This window comes from Zootermopsis nevadensis, unplaced genomic scaffold (assembly GCF_977971745.1).
Source record: "Zootermopsis nevadensis isolate Lab colony 2312 unplaced genomic scaffold, Znev_1.0 Znev_ptg000012l, whole genome shotgun sequence".
NCBI lineage: Eukaryota > Metazoa > Arthropoda > Insecta > Blattodea > Termopsidae > Zootermopsis > Zootermopsis nevadensis.
Genome location: NW_028259144.1, coordinates 4,490,309 through 4,504,777, shown reverse-complemented (window position 1 = coordinate 4,504,777; position 14,469 = coordinate 4,490,309). Strand labels below are relative to the sequence as shown.

Sequence of the window (14,469 nt, the reverse complement as noted above, 5' to 3'; positions counted from 1 at the left end):
TTGGCAGATGATCCAGAAGTGGTTTGCCATTGCCTTCTTCTGTGTGTGAATGTAGTAATTGTTGGGATGCCACGGAGAAACCGGGGAAGCCCCCGGAGAAAAACTCCGTGTTGCCTAGACCACGGCCTTGCCCAACACAAGTTATAAATTCGGGCACCACCGGGAATCGAACCCGAGACCCCAGGATTACAAGGCCAGCGTTCTAATTTCGAGCCTGGCGGGAAACTGCATACTGAGACGCTCCAAAGTTTAAACTATTCACCAAATATTATCAAGGAGACAAAATTAAGGACCGTGAGATAGTCGGAGCATATTGCCCACGAGGATAAGAAACATACATTTTAATACGTAAACTAAACCATTACACACGTCGTCATTGGCACTTAGTAGATTAGGTAATCTAGTGTAGGTGTTCAAAATGGCCAGCGTTAGCTTCGTGGCACAGTTGACACTGTGAACAACCGACTGACAAGCGGCCAGCGAAGTTTCCGCTGAGTATACATCTTTTTGGGACAGTCTATATGAACAACTGAGGTTGTGTTGCGTCGAGTAAGGTGTAAAGATGATAGCTATTGGTGAGTAATAAAGGATTCGGAAGGAATCGTTCGCCTAAACCTGAGGAAAGCAGTCAGCTCGGCCACTCCGCGTTTCATTGCAAGCATAAATAATATTACACAACTATCAAAGGCATTACACCACGTCCACATACGATTTCTTGCTTTGTAAGGGTCAACGGAAAATCCACACGAGTGGATAACCATCTCATATACGTATTTCTGTAGCAACATTAACTACAAACATATCAAAATCTAAAGTCTGTAGAGTTTACTAGAAGACTGAAAATCAGGCAAATATACATAAGCTTTTCTTAAATACTTTACAGTTTATAGGTTTCAAATAGATTATAGATATTAGAAAAATTGTTTTTTCATCGCTACAATTCAAGTGCCGTGTGAGTGTGTACTTTAAAACAGTTCCCCGACCGCCTCTGGCATGCAGCAATTGTAATCCGATATCAGCCGGCAAGCAGCTCCCACTTCCCTTGATATGAAATGTTGGTAATGGCAGTTCCGTTTTAATATCGCAAAAAATTGGTAAAGCTTCCCAAAATTTGCGTTACCACAACAAAGCATGGAATGCGTGGAATTCAGTTTCTTATGTCCTTCATTTGAATTCACACTTCAGGCTTCGTGGATAATTGGTATGACAGTACAGACCGAGAAGCTGTTACTGAAAATATCAAGAATTGTAGTTAACATTACGAAGTAAGAGACGCGCAGAACCGAAGAGACAGGAAATTACAGCAATTTAATTTTTGTTTATTCAGTGTAGTTTCATAAGATAGTGTAATTGCGTCATATTGTGAATATTATATCAATTATTTATTTTAATCCGTCTGATCACAATATAATTTTCTATTTAAAATTTCTTATAATTAAGATAATAAAATATCAATCATGTTCCATATCGATTGATCGATTTACATTTCGGAACATTTACACAAGTATTGACCCACACCTATTCGAAGACACTAGTACTTCTGGACATATCGGGACACTCACTCCTACATCTTTGGCCGATATGTACATCTAATAACATTTAAGAAAAACAACACCTTCGCCCAAAAATGGAAAAACAAACGTAATGAAACATCACCAAAAAACTACAGAAATCATAATTGAGTTTTAAGTTCTTAGATATATTTTACACCTGATGATGGTTTTATAAAAACCGAAACATGTTGTGTAAATGTTCCGAAATGAAAATCGATCAATCGATATGGAACATGAATGATATTTTATTATCTTAATTATAAGAAATTTTAAATAGAAAATTATATCGTGATGCCACGGTGGTCTAGCGGTTAGAAGGCTGGCCTTGTAATCCTGGGGTCTCGGGTTCGATTCCCAGCGGTGCCCGAATTTATAACTTGTGTTGGGCAAGGCCGTGGATTAGGCAACACGGAGTTTTCCTCCGGGGGCTTCCCCGGTTTCTCCGTGGCATCCCAACAATTACTCCATTCACACACAGAAGAAGGCAATGGCAAACCACTTCTGGATCATCTGCCAAGAACGTATATGAACAGGTCCCAATCCGAGAAAAGGATGGAAGGATCCTGTTCATATGGACCTGTCGGCAGACAGAACACTACAAATAAAAAAAGACGGATTAAAATAAATAATCAGTGTAGTTTCCGTGTCAGGTGGGCTACCACGACATACCGCGACCTCAGGTTGTGGATGATGGAGAACGCCACCAGATATGTTCCCAAAACACTTATAAAGAACTTCATAGACTCGCACGGGCGGCCTTTGGTGCGGCCTTTGGTGTCGCCGGTGTTGGACCTCCGGGTTCTGCTACCAGGGAGTAGGTTAGTTACTTAGTTAGTTAGTTAATCAGTTAGTTAGACTCACATGTGTTTGTGGCAGACAGAACACACCCAATCGGTAGATCGGACGCTATATTCCCGACATGCCTTGCAGACGCGGAGCCTACAGGCACGACAGAAGGCCCCTCTGTTCATGATGCGCCCCAATTCAGCCCTGCAGCGAGAACATGCCCGTCCTCCCGGACTTGCCTCCTCTGGGCCCCAGCCGGGCCCAGGTTTTAGGGCCCCCTTGCGTCTCAGTGCTTGTAACTCGGCCTTAAGTCTCCTGTAACAGAGAACACAACTTCAGTTTCGAACTGATGTCACTGTGCCACCATGGCTGTTGCCCAACAACACAAAGGAATCCAAAAGCATGAAATCAGATTTATGGAACTAGAAACTATGACATCATCGGAAAGAGAGCCATTAATTTAAATTGGTCACAATCTCATTACGTTTGGTCACTGCTGGTCCAAGCAAGGTCTGCGTTAGATCAAAGTTAGGTCAAAGTGAGCTCAAGGTTAAGTTGGTTCAGGTTAAGTTAACCTTAAGATAGGAGGTTAGAATAGGAGAGGATAGCAGATGTTAGAGGAGGATAGGAGAGCAAAGGAGAGGATAGGAGTGGCGCGAAGAGAGAACAGAAGAGAACAGATGAGATGAGAACAGAGAAAATGACAGGACAAGACAACAAAGATAAGGAGAGAGCAAACAGAAACGCATAGAAGACAAGAAGAGATAATTATTGAAACGCATATAATCTGCCGATCTGTAGGAATCAGAGTGACACTACTCATGTTAGTTTGAGGTCACGAACAAGTCAGCGTCATGTCATGGTCACGACAATATCACTCCGTGGGTTTTCCGAATAGAGGCCATTCAATTTCTGTAGGTCTATAGAAAGTCATTTATTCAAACGCATATTTCTGCGGATCTGAAGGAGTCTGGCTGACCATATTGACGTGCGTTTGAGGTTAACCACAGGTCAGCGTAATGTCATCGTCAAGACAATATCAGACAGTGACTTTTCCGAATAGTGGCAATTTAATTTCTCAAGGTCATTCGAAAGACATTTTCTCAAACACATATTTCTGCCGATCAGTGGGAATGCCAGTCACAATTCTCATGTCAGTTTGAGGTCACTGGCGGGGCAGCGTCATGTCAAGATCACGACAATATCAGTCCGAGTGTTTGCCGAATAGACGCCTTTGAAATTTTCATGGTCAATCGAACGTCAATTTTTCAAACGCATATAACTGCCGAGCTGTATGAATCTGAGTTTCTATACTCATGTCAGTTTCAGGTCACGAGCGGGTCAGCGTTATGTCAAGATCATGACAATATAAGTACGAGAGTTCATCGAATATAGGCCTGCGAATTTTTCTAGGAAATTCGAAACTCAATTATTCAAACGCATAAAACTGCCGATCTGTAGGAATCTCAGTGGCTATACTCATGTCAGTTTGAGGTCAAGAACGGGGCAGCGCCATGTCAAGATCACGGCAAAATCAGTAAGAATGTTTGCCGAATAGACGAATTTGAAATTTTCATGGCCAATCGAAAGTCATTTCTTCAAACGCATATAACTGCCGACCTGTAGGAATCTGAGTTTCTATATTCATGACAGTTTGAGGTCACGTAAGGGGTAGCGTCATGTGAAGATCACGACAATATCACTCTGATAGTTTGCCGAATATAGGCCTACGAAAGTTTCTAGGAAACTCGAAAGTCATTTCTTCAAACGCATATAACTGCCGATCTGTAGGAATCTGAGTTTCTATATTCATGACAGTTTGAGGTTACGTAAGGGGTAGCGTCATGTGAAGATCACGACAATATCACTCTGATAGTTTGCCGAATGTAGGCCTACGAAATTTTCTAGGAAATTCGAAAGTCATTTCTTCAAACGCATATAACTGCCAATCTGTAGGAATCTGAGTTTCTATATTCATGTCAGTTTGAGGTCACGTAAGGGGTAGCGCCATGTGAAGATCACGACAATATCACTCTGATAGTGTGCCGAATATAGGCCTACGAAAGTTTCTAGGAAACTCGAAAGTCATTTTTAGTCATTTTTTCAGACGCATATAACTGCCGATCTGTAGGAATCTCAGTGGCAATACTCATGTCAGTTTGAGGTCACGTAAGGGGTAGCGTCATGTGAAGATCACGACAATATCACTCTGATAGTTTGCCGAATGTAGGCCTACGACATTTTCTAGGAAATTCGAAAGTCATTTCTTCAAACGCATATATCTGCCGATCTGTAGGAATCTCAGTGGCTATACTCATGTCAGTTTGAGATTACGTAAGGGGTAGCGTCATGTGAAGATCACGACAATATCACTCTGATAGTTTGCCGAATATAGGCCTACCAAATTTTCTAGGAAATTCGAAAGTCATTTCTTCAAACGCATATATCTGCCGATCTGTAGGAATCTCAGTGGCTATACTCATGTCAGTTTGAGGTCACGTAGGGGGTAGCGTCATGTGAAGATCACGACAATATCACTCTGATAGTTTGCCGAATATAGGCCTACGAAATTTTCTAGGAAATTCGAAAGTCATTTCTTCAAACGCATATATCTGCCGATCTGTAGGAATCTCAGTGGCTATACTCATGTCAGTTTGAGATTACGTAAGGGGTAGCGTCATGTGAAGATCACGACAATATCACTCTCATAGTTTGCCGAATATAGGCCTACGAAATTTTTTAGGAAATTCGAAAGTCATTTCTTCAAACGCATATATCTGCCGATCTGTAGGAATCTCAGTGGCTATACTCATGTCAGTTTGAGATTACGTAAGGGGTAGCGTCATGTGAAGATCACGACAATATCACTCTGATAGTTTGCCGAATATAGGAATACGAAATTTTCTAGGAAACTCGAAAGTCATTTCTTCAAACGCATATATCTGCCGATCTGTAGGAATCTCAAAGCCTATACTCATGTCAGTTTGAGGTTACGTAAGGGGTAGCGTCATGTGAAGATCACGACAATATCACTCTGATAGTTTGCCGAACGTAGGCCTACGAAAGTTTCTAGGAAATTCGAAAGTCATTTCTTCAAACGCATATATCTGCCGATCTGTAGGAATCTCAGTGGCTATACTCAAGTCAGTTTGAGGGAACGTAAGGGGTAGCGTCATGTGAAGATCACGACAATATCACTCTGATAGTTTGCCGAATGTAGGCCTACGAAATTTTCTAGGAAATTCGAAAGTCATTTCTTCAAACGCATATAATTGCCGATCTGTAGGAATCTGAGTTTCTATATTCATGTCAGTTTGAGGTCACATAAGGGGTAGCGTCATGTGAAATTCACGACAATATCACTCTGATAGTTTGCCGAATATAGGCCTACGAAAGTTTCTAGGAAACTCGAAAGTCATTTCTTCAAACGTATATAACTGCCGATCTGTAGGAATCTGAGTTTCTATATTCATGACAGTTTGAGGTCACGTAAGGGGTAGCGTCATGTGAAGATCACGACAATATCACTCTGATAGTTTGCCGAACGTAGGCCTACGAAAGTTTCTAGGAAATTCGAAAGTCATTTCTTCAAACGCATATATCTGCCGATCTGTAGGCATCTCAGTGGCTATACTCAAGTCAGTTTGAGGGAACGTAAGGGGTAGCGTCATGTGAAGATCACGACAATATCACTCTCATAGTTTGCCGAATATAGGCCTACGAAAGTTTCTAGGAAACTCGAAAGTCATTTCTTCAAACGCATATAATTGCCGATCTGTAGGAATCTGAGTTTCTATATTCATGTCAGTTTGAGGTCACATAAGGGGTAGCGTCATGTGAAATTCACGACAATATCACTCTGATAGTTTGCCGAATATAGGCCTACGAAAGTTTCTAGGAAACTCGAAAGTCATTTCTTCAAACGTATATAACTGCCGATCTGTAGGAATCTGAGTTTCTATATTCATGACAGTTTGAGGTCACGTAAGGGGTAGCGTCATGTGAAGATCACGACAATATCACTCTGATAGTTTGCCGAATATATGCCTACGAAAGTTTCTAGGAAACTCGAAAGTCATTTCTTCAAACGCATATAATTGCCGATCTGTAGGAATCTGAGTTTCTATATTCATGTCAGTTTGAGGTCACGTAAGGGGTAGCGTCATGTGAAGATCACGACAATATCACTCTGATAGTTTGCCGAATGTAGGCCTACGAAATTTTCTAGGAAATTCGAAAGTCATTTCTTCAAACGCATATAACTGCCGATCTGTAGGAATCTGAGTTTCTATATTCATGTCAGTTTGAGGTCACGTAAGGGGTAGCGCCATGTGAAGATCACGACAATATCACTCTCATAGTGTGCCGAATATAGGCATACGAAATGTTCTAGGAAATTCGAAAGTCATTTTTTTCAGACGCATGTAACTGCCGATCTGTAGGAATCTCAGTGGCTATACTCATGTCAGTTTGAGGTCACGTAAGGGGTAGCGTCATGTGAAGATCGCAACAATATCACTCTGATAGTTTGCCGAATATAGGCCTACGAAATTTTCTAGGAAACTCGAAAGTCATTTTTAGTCATTTTTTCAGACGCATATAACTGCCGATCTGTAGGAATCTCAGTGGCAATACTCATGTCGGTTTGAGGTCACGTAAGGGGTAGCGTCATGTGAAGATCACGACAATATCACTCTGATAGTTTGCCGAATATAGGCCTACGAAAGTTTCTAGGAAACTCGAAAGTCATTTTTTCAGACGCATATAACTGCCGATCTGTAGGAATCTCAGTGCCTATACTCATGTCAGTTTGAGGTTACGTAAGGGGTAGCGTCATGTGAAGATCACGACAATATCACTCTGATAGTTTGCCGAACGTAGGCCTACGAAAGTTTCTAGGAAATTCAAAAGTCATTTCTTCAAACGCATATATCTGCCGATCTGTAGGAATCTCAGTGGCTATACTCAAGTCAGTTTGAGGTAACGTAAGGGGTAGCGTCATGTGAAGATCACGACAATATCACTCTGATAGTTTGCCGAATATAGGCATACGAAATTTTCTAGGAAATTCGAAAGTCATTTCTTCAAACGCATATATCTGCCGATCTGTAGGAATCTCAGTGGCTATACTCATGTCAGTTTGAGGTCACGTAAGGGGTAGCGCCTTGCGAAGATCACGACAATATCACTCTGATAGTTTGCCGAATATAGGCATACGAAATTTTCTAGGAAATTCGAAAGTCATTTCTTCAAACGCATATATCTGCCGATCTGTAGGAATCTCAGTGGCTATACTCATGTCAGTTTGAGATTACGTAAGGGGTAGCGTCATGTGAAGATCACGACAATATCACTCTGATAGTTTGCCGAATATAGGCCTACCAAATTTTCTAGGAAATTCGAAAGTCATTTCTTCAAACGCATATATCTGCCGATCTGTAGGAATCTCAGTGGCTATACTCATGTCAGTTTGAGGTCACGTAAGAGGTAGCGTCATGTGAAGATGACGACAATATCACTCTGATAGTTTGCCGAATATAGGCCTACGAAATATTCTAGGAAATTCGAAAGTCATTCCTTCAAACGCATATATCTGCCGATCTGTAGGAATCTCAGTGGCTATACTCATGTCAGTTTGAGATTACGTAAGGGGTAGCGTCATGTGAAGATCACGACAATATCACTCTGATAGTTTGCCGAATATAGGCATACGAAATTTTCTAGGAAATTCGAAAGTCATTTCTTCAAACGCATATATCTGCCGATCTGTAGGAATCTCAGTGGCTATACTCATGTCAGTTTGAGGTCACGTAAGGGGTAGCGTCATGTGAAGATCACGACAATATCACTCTGATAGTTTGCCGAATATAGGCCTACGAAATTTTCTACGAAATTCGAAAGTCATTTCTTCAAACGCATATATCTGCCGATCTGTAGGAATCTCAGTGGCTATACTCATGTCAGTTTGAGGTCACGTAAGGGGTAGCGTCATGTGAAGATCACGACAATATCACTCTGATAGTTTGCCGAATATAGGCCTACGAAAGTTTCTAGGAAATTCGAAAGTCATTTCCTCAAACGTATATATCTGCCGATCTGTAGGAATCTCAGTGGCTATACTCATGTCACTTTGAGGTAACGTAAGGGGTAGCGTCATGTGAAGATCACGACAATATCACTCTGATAGTTTGCCGAATATAGGCCTACGAAAGTTTCTAGGAAATTCGAAAGTCATTTCTTCAAACGCATATATCTGCCGATCTGTAGGAATCTCAGTGGCTATACTCATGTCAGTTTGAGGTCACGTAAGGGGTAGCGTCATGTGAAGATCACGACAATATCACTCTGATAGTTTGCCGAATATAGGAATACGAAATTTTCTAGGAAACTCGAAAGTCATTTCTTCAAACGCATATATCTGTCAATCTGTAGGAATCTGAGTGACCATATTCGTGGGTTTGGGGTCATGGATAAGTCAACGTCACCCCAAGTTCACGACTTGATCCGGCCAAGGGCCAACCATAAAGCTTGCTAAGGGCGGAGTCCTACAAAATTGCTAGAAACCGTCCCTTGTTAGGTTACACTATTCTTGTGTACGAAACGCAGGAATGGTGTAACCTAGAGACGAAACAGAATCAAAATTTCATTCGGTATATTTTAAAGAAGATGTTATTTTTGTATCTGAAGGCATTTGAAAAAGCACCCAAGTCAGACGTTGCTCTATAATAAAACTTGTGACCTATTTTCCTCGCAAACAAACAGGATCTATTAAAACGGTATCAAGTACTCAATGACCTGATAATCTAAACAGCATATAATGCAGAGTGAATCTTGCATCTTTATTATTAAATGCAAATGACGTAAAAAAACTTCGCGCATCTTTTACCATAAAGTTTACAAAAGAAAATAATTAAAAATTCAATTATCGATTCCCGTAACTTTCAGATTATGCCGATGACAGCTCACCAGTTTCGACGTATTAATTTTGAATTTTAAAACTGGTGCCTTAGACCCGGCGTTGGACAGGAAAGTACTTTTTTTTTCTAAAATACACTCCGCATACAACAAAATCAAAACACTTCAGAAGTCCACTTATGTAACACATTGCACACTATAATTGCTAAGAATTATTTTAAGACCGGTGAGAAAAATGGCCTCTTAGAATTCAGAGCGACATAATCCTTTCTAATCTTAATGTCTCAGCCTTTTTAACTTGAAACAAGAATAAAGAATATGAACCGTCCGGAATTTCGAAGTTTCCGTCGCCCACTACTAAAATAGCAAACTTTTTAAAACTGTCTAAAGACAGCAGCATTTCCCATCGATCGAATCAAAGTAAACATAAATCAAACCGGGTTATGTAAATACAGATTTTAAGATCATGAGGATTGTCAGACTAGAACAGATATGAAGACATAAAAATGTCCAGACTTCGGTGATATAAACCCACCACCTGCAGCCGATGACACTGGCGTTATCGCCGAACCACGCTGCATGAAGTACTTGGCCTAAGTAACCATTTTCTGTGAACAAAGCAAATTCCTCACAGTCTCTCCACGGAATCCTGACTTGCATCGTTAGCATTTCGTTGGCTCTACTGTACAGAGGATTTAAGTCTGCAAATGTCTTCCGTCTTCGAGGCAGCGGGCCTCAGAACCGCACATTCAGCAGCACTTTCAGGCACCGCCTATTGACTATTAGGTTCTTTAGCGACCATGAATCAGCTGCAACGTTTATATAACATAGAATGCGATTACACATTCATAAACGGCGAGTAAGGAAGGATTCGAAAGGAACTAGCGATGATCTACTTAATGGCACAAAACCAAAATTAACTTGGACTGAATCGGTTATACAGCATCGAATATGCGAAATATGAATCAAGTGTTTCATAGTTGGCAAGTGTAAAGAAGTGTCAGGAGCATTTAGGAACTATCGTAGCATTTGGCGAGAGGGGCTGAGGAAATCCACGAAAATCCTCAGAAAAAGTAGACTGACTCCGGCAGATTATAACACGTAATCTCCCGCCTATTACTCCATGCTTAATAAGTATTTAGCCGTGAGTACAAATTACAAAGTGGTTTGTTCAGTATATATATATATATATATATATATATATATATATAGGTAAAATAACCGCTAACAAATGACAAATTTAAAACTAATTGTGCAGAAATATACAAGTCGCACGCAATAACAATAATAACAAAAACACGATCAACAAGAAATATTAAGATGGTGGCCATGAAAGTTAGCATCATCGTTGCAAATAAGTGTTACCTTACGCAGAAGGCACTCGCAGCTCAGGGTTTAGGAACGAGAAGCCAGCCCCGAGGGCTTGACTAACTCACCAGCTCAGAAACAATTTCGTAAGTTCCACGCCTACAAAACACGTTGGTATTTCTGAAAATATTGTTAACTAAATTTACATTTACGTATCGCATCGATACCGAATTGGTACAAAATGGAGGTCCTTAAGATAATAGAACTTAAACGCTCAACCTACCGAACAGACATCACAGGGATCTATTATAATAATAATAATAATAATAATAATAATAATAATATCTTGAAATACAAGGACCTTCTCATAGAAATACAGAGAATGTGGAAGGTTCAAGCAAAAGTAATCCCAATAATTATAGGAGCAACAGGAACTGTTTCCAGGTCACTCAGAAAATATTTGGCCAACATCCCGGGCGAACACGACATCAGGGAACTGCAGAAGATCGCCATTTTGGGATCTTCATACATCATTCGAAAGACGCTTTCATAAAATAAAATTATATAATACATGTAGCACTTGCTAAAAACAATATGTATCCCGGAAATAGCTCCTGCCCTATGTACCTTAGGGACAAGGTCTGTCTCGGGTACATGGAAGTACATACCCCATAAAGTGGTGAATAGATGGGATATAATAATAAGTGAAAAATATTTGTGGGACGAAGGCTTTTGAAGATCTATCACATATAAAACCACTTCGGTATTTGTTTTGGTGCATTTTTACTATGTATCGTAGAGGAAAATATTACTCAGCAAGTTCCCATGCTTCGCCCGCTTGTCTTTCTGGAAAAGGGAGTGTAGTGTAGTGAAGACGTTTCGGTAGTGAGGACTAAATCACGAAATATAATGCGTGTGAGATAGCGAATTTTCTCGCAGCGCATTTACATTATTGATATTTTATTATCTGATATTTGAAATGAGATGGTAAAGTTGCGTCATATTGTGATATAATGAATATATTGTTTAAATCTTGTCCGTCTAATCACAATAAATTCTTATTAAATATTAAAATATTACAATAATTAACATTTTAAAATATTTAAAATATATCAAATGATGTTCTTTATCGAAATATTCGATAAAGATAATGATGGTCTAATGTAAATCGAATATTTCGATAAAGAACATCATTTGATATATTTTAAATATTTTAAAATGTTAATTATTGTAATATTTTAATATTTAATAAGAATTTATTGTGATTAGACGGACAAGATTTAAAATAAAATATATACTGATATTTGAAGTTGAATCCTTTTTTTTAAATTCTAGTGCATAAAAGCAACTGATCCGCATACAAAGCCGACATGACGGTCGAAAATGAAGGTAGTATGTTCCTCCGAAATGCTGCAGATGTGTAGTGATTGACCTTAAAGACCCCATAAACTATCAGAAACATACGTGGCACTTGCTTTAAAACTTTCCGATGATGTTATTACCTCGAGTTATATCCGACATTGGAGCACTGATAGCGCATGTTCGCCGCCCGACTGCGTCGCTAGGCAGCAAAGATTTACGAGAGGCACAAATATCCGTAATGAATCACTGACGACAGTATTCTGAGGACACCGCTGTCCCACGTTATCAGTGCTTGAGGCTGTATAAGTTATCACGGTGCGAGAGTGGGTCATAAAACACCCGTACGAACCAATGCTAAGGTTGTTACTGAATAAACTGCCATACACAGCCTAGGGATATGATGTCATTCCTGCTCTAACGAACGTGACTTGGTCAACGTGTGTTCCCGATTATTGGTTTATTCATGACGAGTAAATTATCTGGCACAAACCCCACGAACGAGTACGAAGATGGTATTCACCTCATGAAAATTCGTATTCAAGATACAAGACGGCAAGAATTTTAGTGAGAGAAGGTAAGCAACTCCACAGTATGGAATTTCTTGAATAGCTCTTGGTCGTTCATCTCATTAAAAATTGACAGTGGAACCACGGTTCCAAGAATTTGACGTAAATACGTCTACACGGAAAGGAAGTTTATACATTGGCTTTATTCTAAATATTTCCTTCATACATGCTTTATATTTGAGATAAGTTTGATTAAGACATTGCTCATTTAACTTTAATTAGTTACGCTTAAGATGGGTCTGTGGTAGCTGAATGTAATGTAAAGTAATGTAATGTTATGAAGTGTTCTGTCTGACGACAGGTCCATATGAACAGGATCCTTCCATCCTTTTCTCGGACTGGGACCTGTTCATATACGTTCTTGGCAGATGATCCAGAAGTGGTTTGCCATTGCCTTCTTCTGTGTGTGAATGGGATGCCACGGAGAAACCGGGGAAGCTCCCGGAGGAAAACTCCGTGATGCCTAGACCACGGCCTTGCCCAACACAAGTTATAAATTCGGGCACCGCCGGGAATCGAACCCGAGACCCCAGGATTACAAGGCTAGCGTTCTAACCGCTAGACCACCGTGGCTAAATAAATAAAAGGTAAGGTAAGGCAATGTAACGTTTCCTAGGTAACCAGGTTACACTTTTTCGTTCCCCTTTTTCGCCGAATGACCCTTCCTTATAGACGTATTTACGTCAAAAAAAATTTACGTCTTTATAGAACCCGAAGGTCCATAACAGTGACCGAAAATTCTGCCATTGAACACTCCTTAACCATTCCAATCCAATTTACACATTCACACCCCCTGCACCCCTATATTTATATCTCCATTGTCATGTTTAGGCCAGTTTCATTGAATTCTGGCCAGCCCGTGATAATTAGATGCTTTGCAAAGTACCTTACGCAGCGAGTGCACAGTCCAGATGTCCTACAGAAAACCAGCCATTGTACCTTGCTGGAAGGACATTATGCTGGAGCAGACCTGTTCAGTGCATTGCATTTCTCGCGGTCACTCTCTCTCTCTCTCTCTCTCTCTCTCTCTCTGTCTGCTTCTACTGGACAATCAACTGCGGTTACAAGTCACCTCCGAGCGCAATGAAGGGTTCAAGGACTCATCTTCCTAAAACCGTACATCAGATTGCAACAGAATGTGTAGTTACACCACACTTTTGGTCGGTTAAGGCGTCATATAAAAAGCACTTCTTCATTTGGAGTTGTTGATCTTCTGGACTCTACAGCACTGTGGGCTTACAAGTAGGTGGCAACGTTTCAAATATACTGCCTTCATCTTCATTTCCCTGCGATGTTTAGTGCCAAACGACACGATAATTGTCAATGTGCATTTAAATACATTTAAAGGCGATACTGAGGTAAATCCTGATGCCTCCAGGCCAATATTCAGATACGATGCCGCCCGAACAACGCACAGCATCTTAACCATTTGATGCGTTATTAAAAATTGCGGTATCGCGATGTCAGAACAGATCTTTCGTCCTTTTTGTACTGTTTTGTTTAATTCTTTTCTTCATTCATTCTTCCTTTCTTTCTTTCCTGCTTCCTCCTTCCTTGTCAATATCCTTCACACTCTACTATGTTCTGTGACAAACGGTGACAGGATATGGGAAAATGGAGCATGTAGCACGCATGGTTGGTAAGATAAATGCATAAAAAATTTTGGTTGGAAAACCTGAAGGAAAGAGACCACTCGGATAAAAATAGGATAATATTAAAATTTATTTTAAGAATTCGAGTGGGAGGGTGTAGAATGGATTCATCTGGCTCAAGATACGGAATAGAGGCGGTCTCTTGTGAACGCATAAACAAAAATTCTGGTTCCATAAAAGGCGGGAGATATCAAGACTAGCTGAGGGATTACCAGCTTTTCAAAAAAGGAATCTACTCGAGGGAGTTAGTTTCATAGGATATGACACTGTCAACACCGGAAAACAATAAGAGGCCAGAAATGGTCGAAAGCGTGGGGCACACGTCCA

The 14,469-nt window shown here is 40.3% G+C and overlaps 1 protein-coding gene across 6 annotated transcripts in view; it reads right to left on the bottom strand.

Moving 5' to 3' along the window:
• Positions 1–14,469, bottom strand: part of LOC147873945 (uncharacterized) — a 95,085-nt gene that overhangs the window by 61,712 nt on the left and 18,904 nt on the right. For 5 of the 6 annotated variants that reach the window (XM_087347664.1, XM_087347665.1, XM_087347667.1 and 2 more), the window contains exon 3: positions 2,415–2,654. The exons of the other annotated variant lie outside the window; for it this stretch is intronic. In XM_087347664.1, the coding sequence (XP_087203790.1) occupies positions 2,415–2,654 (240 nt within the window). The remainder of the gene's footprint in view (positions 1–2,414; positions 2,655–14,469) is intronic. 6 annotated transcript variants of the gene reach the window in all.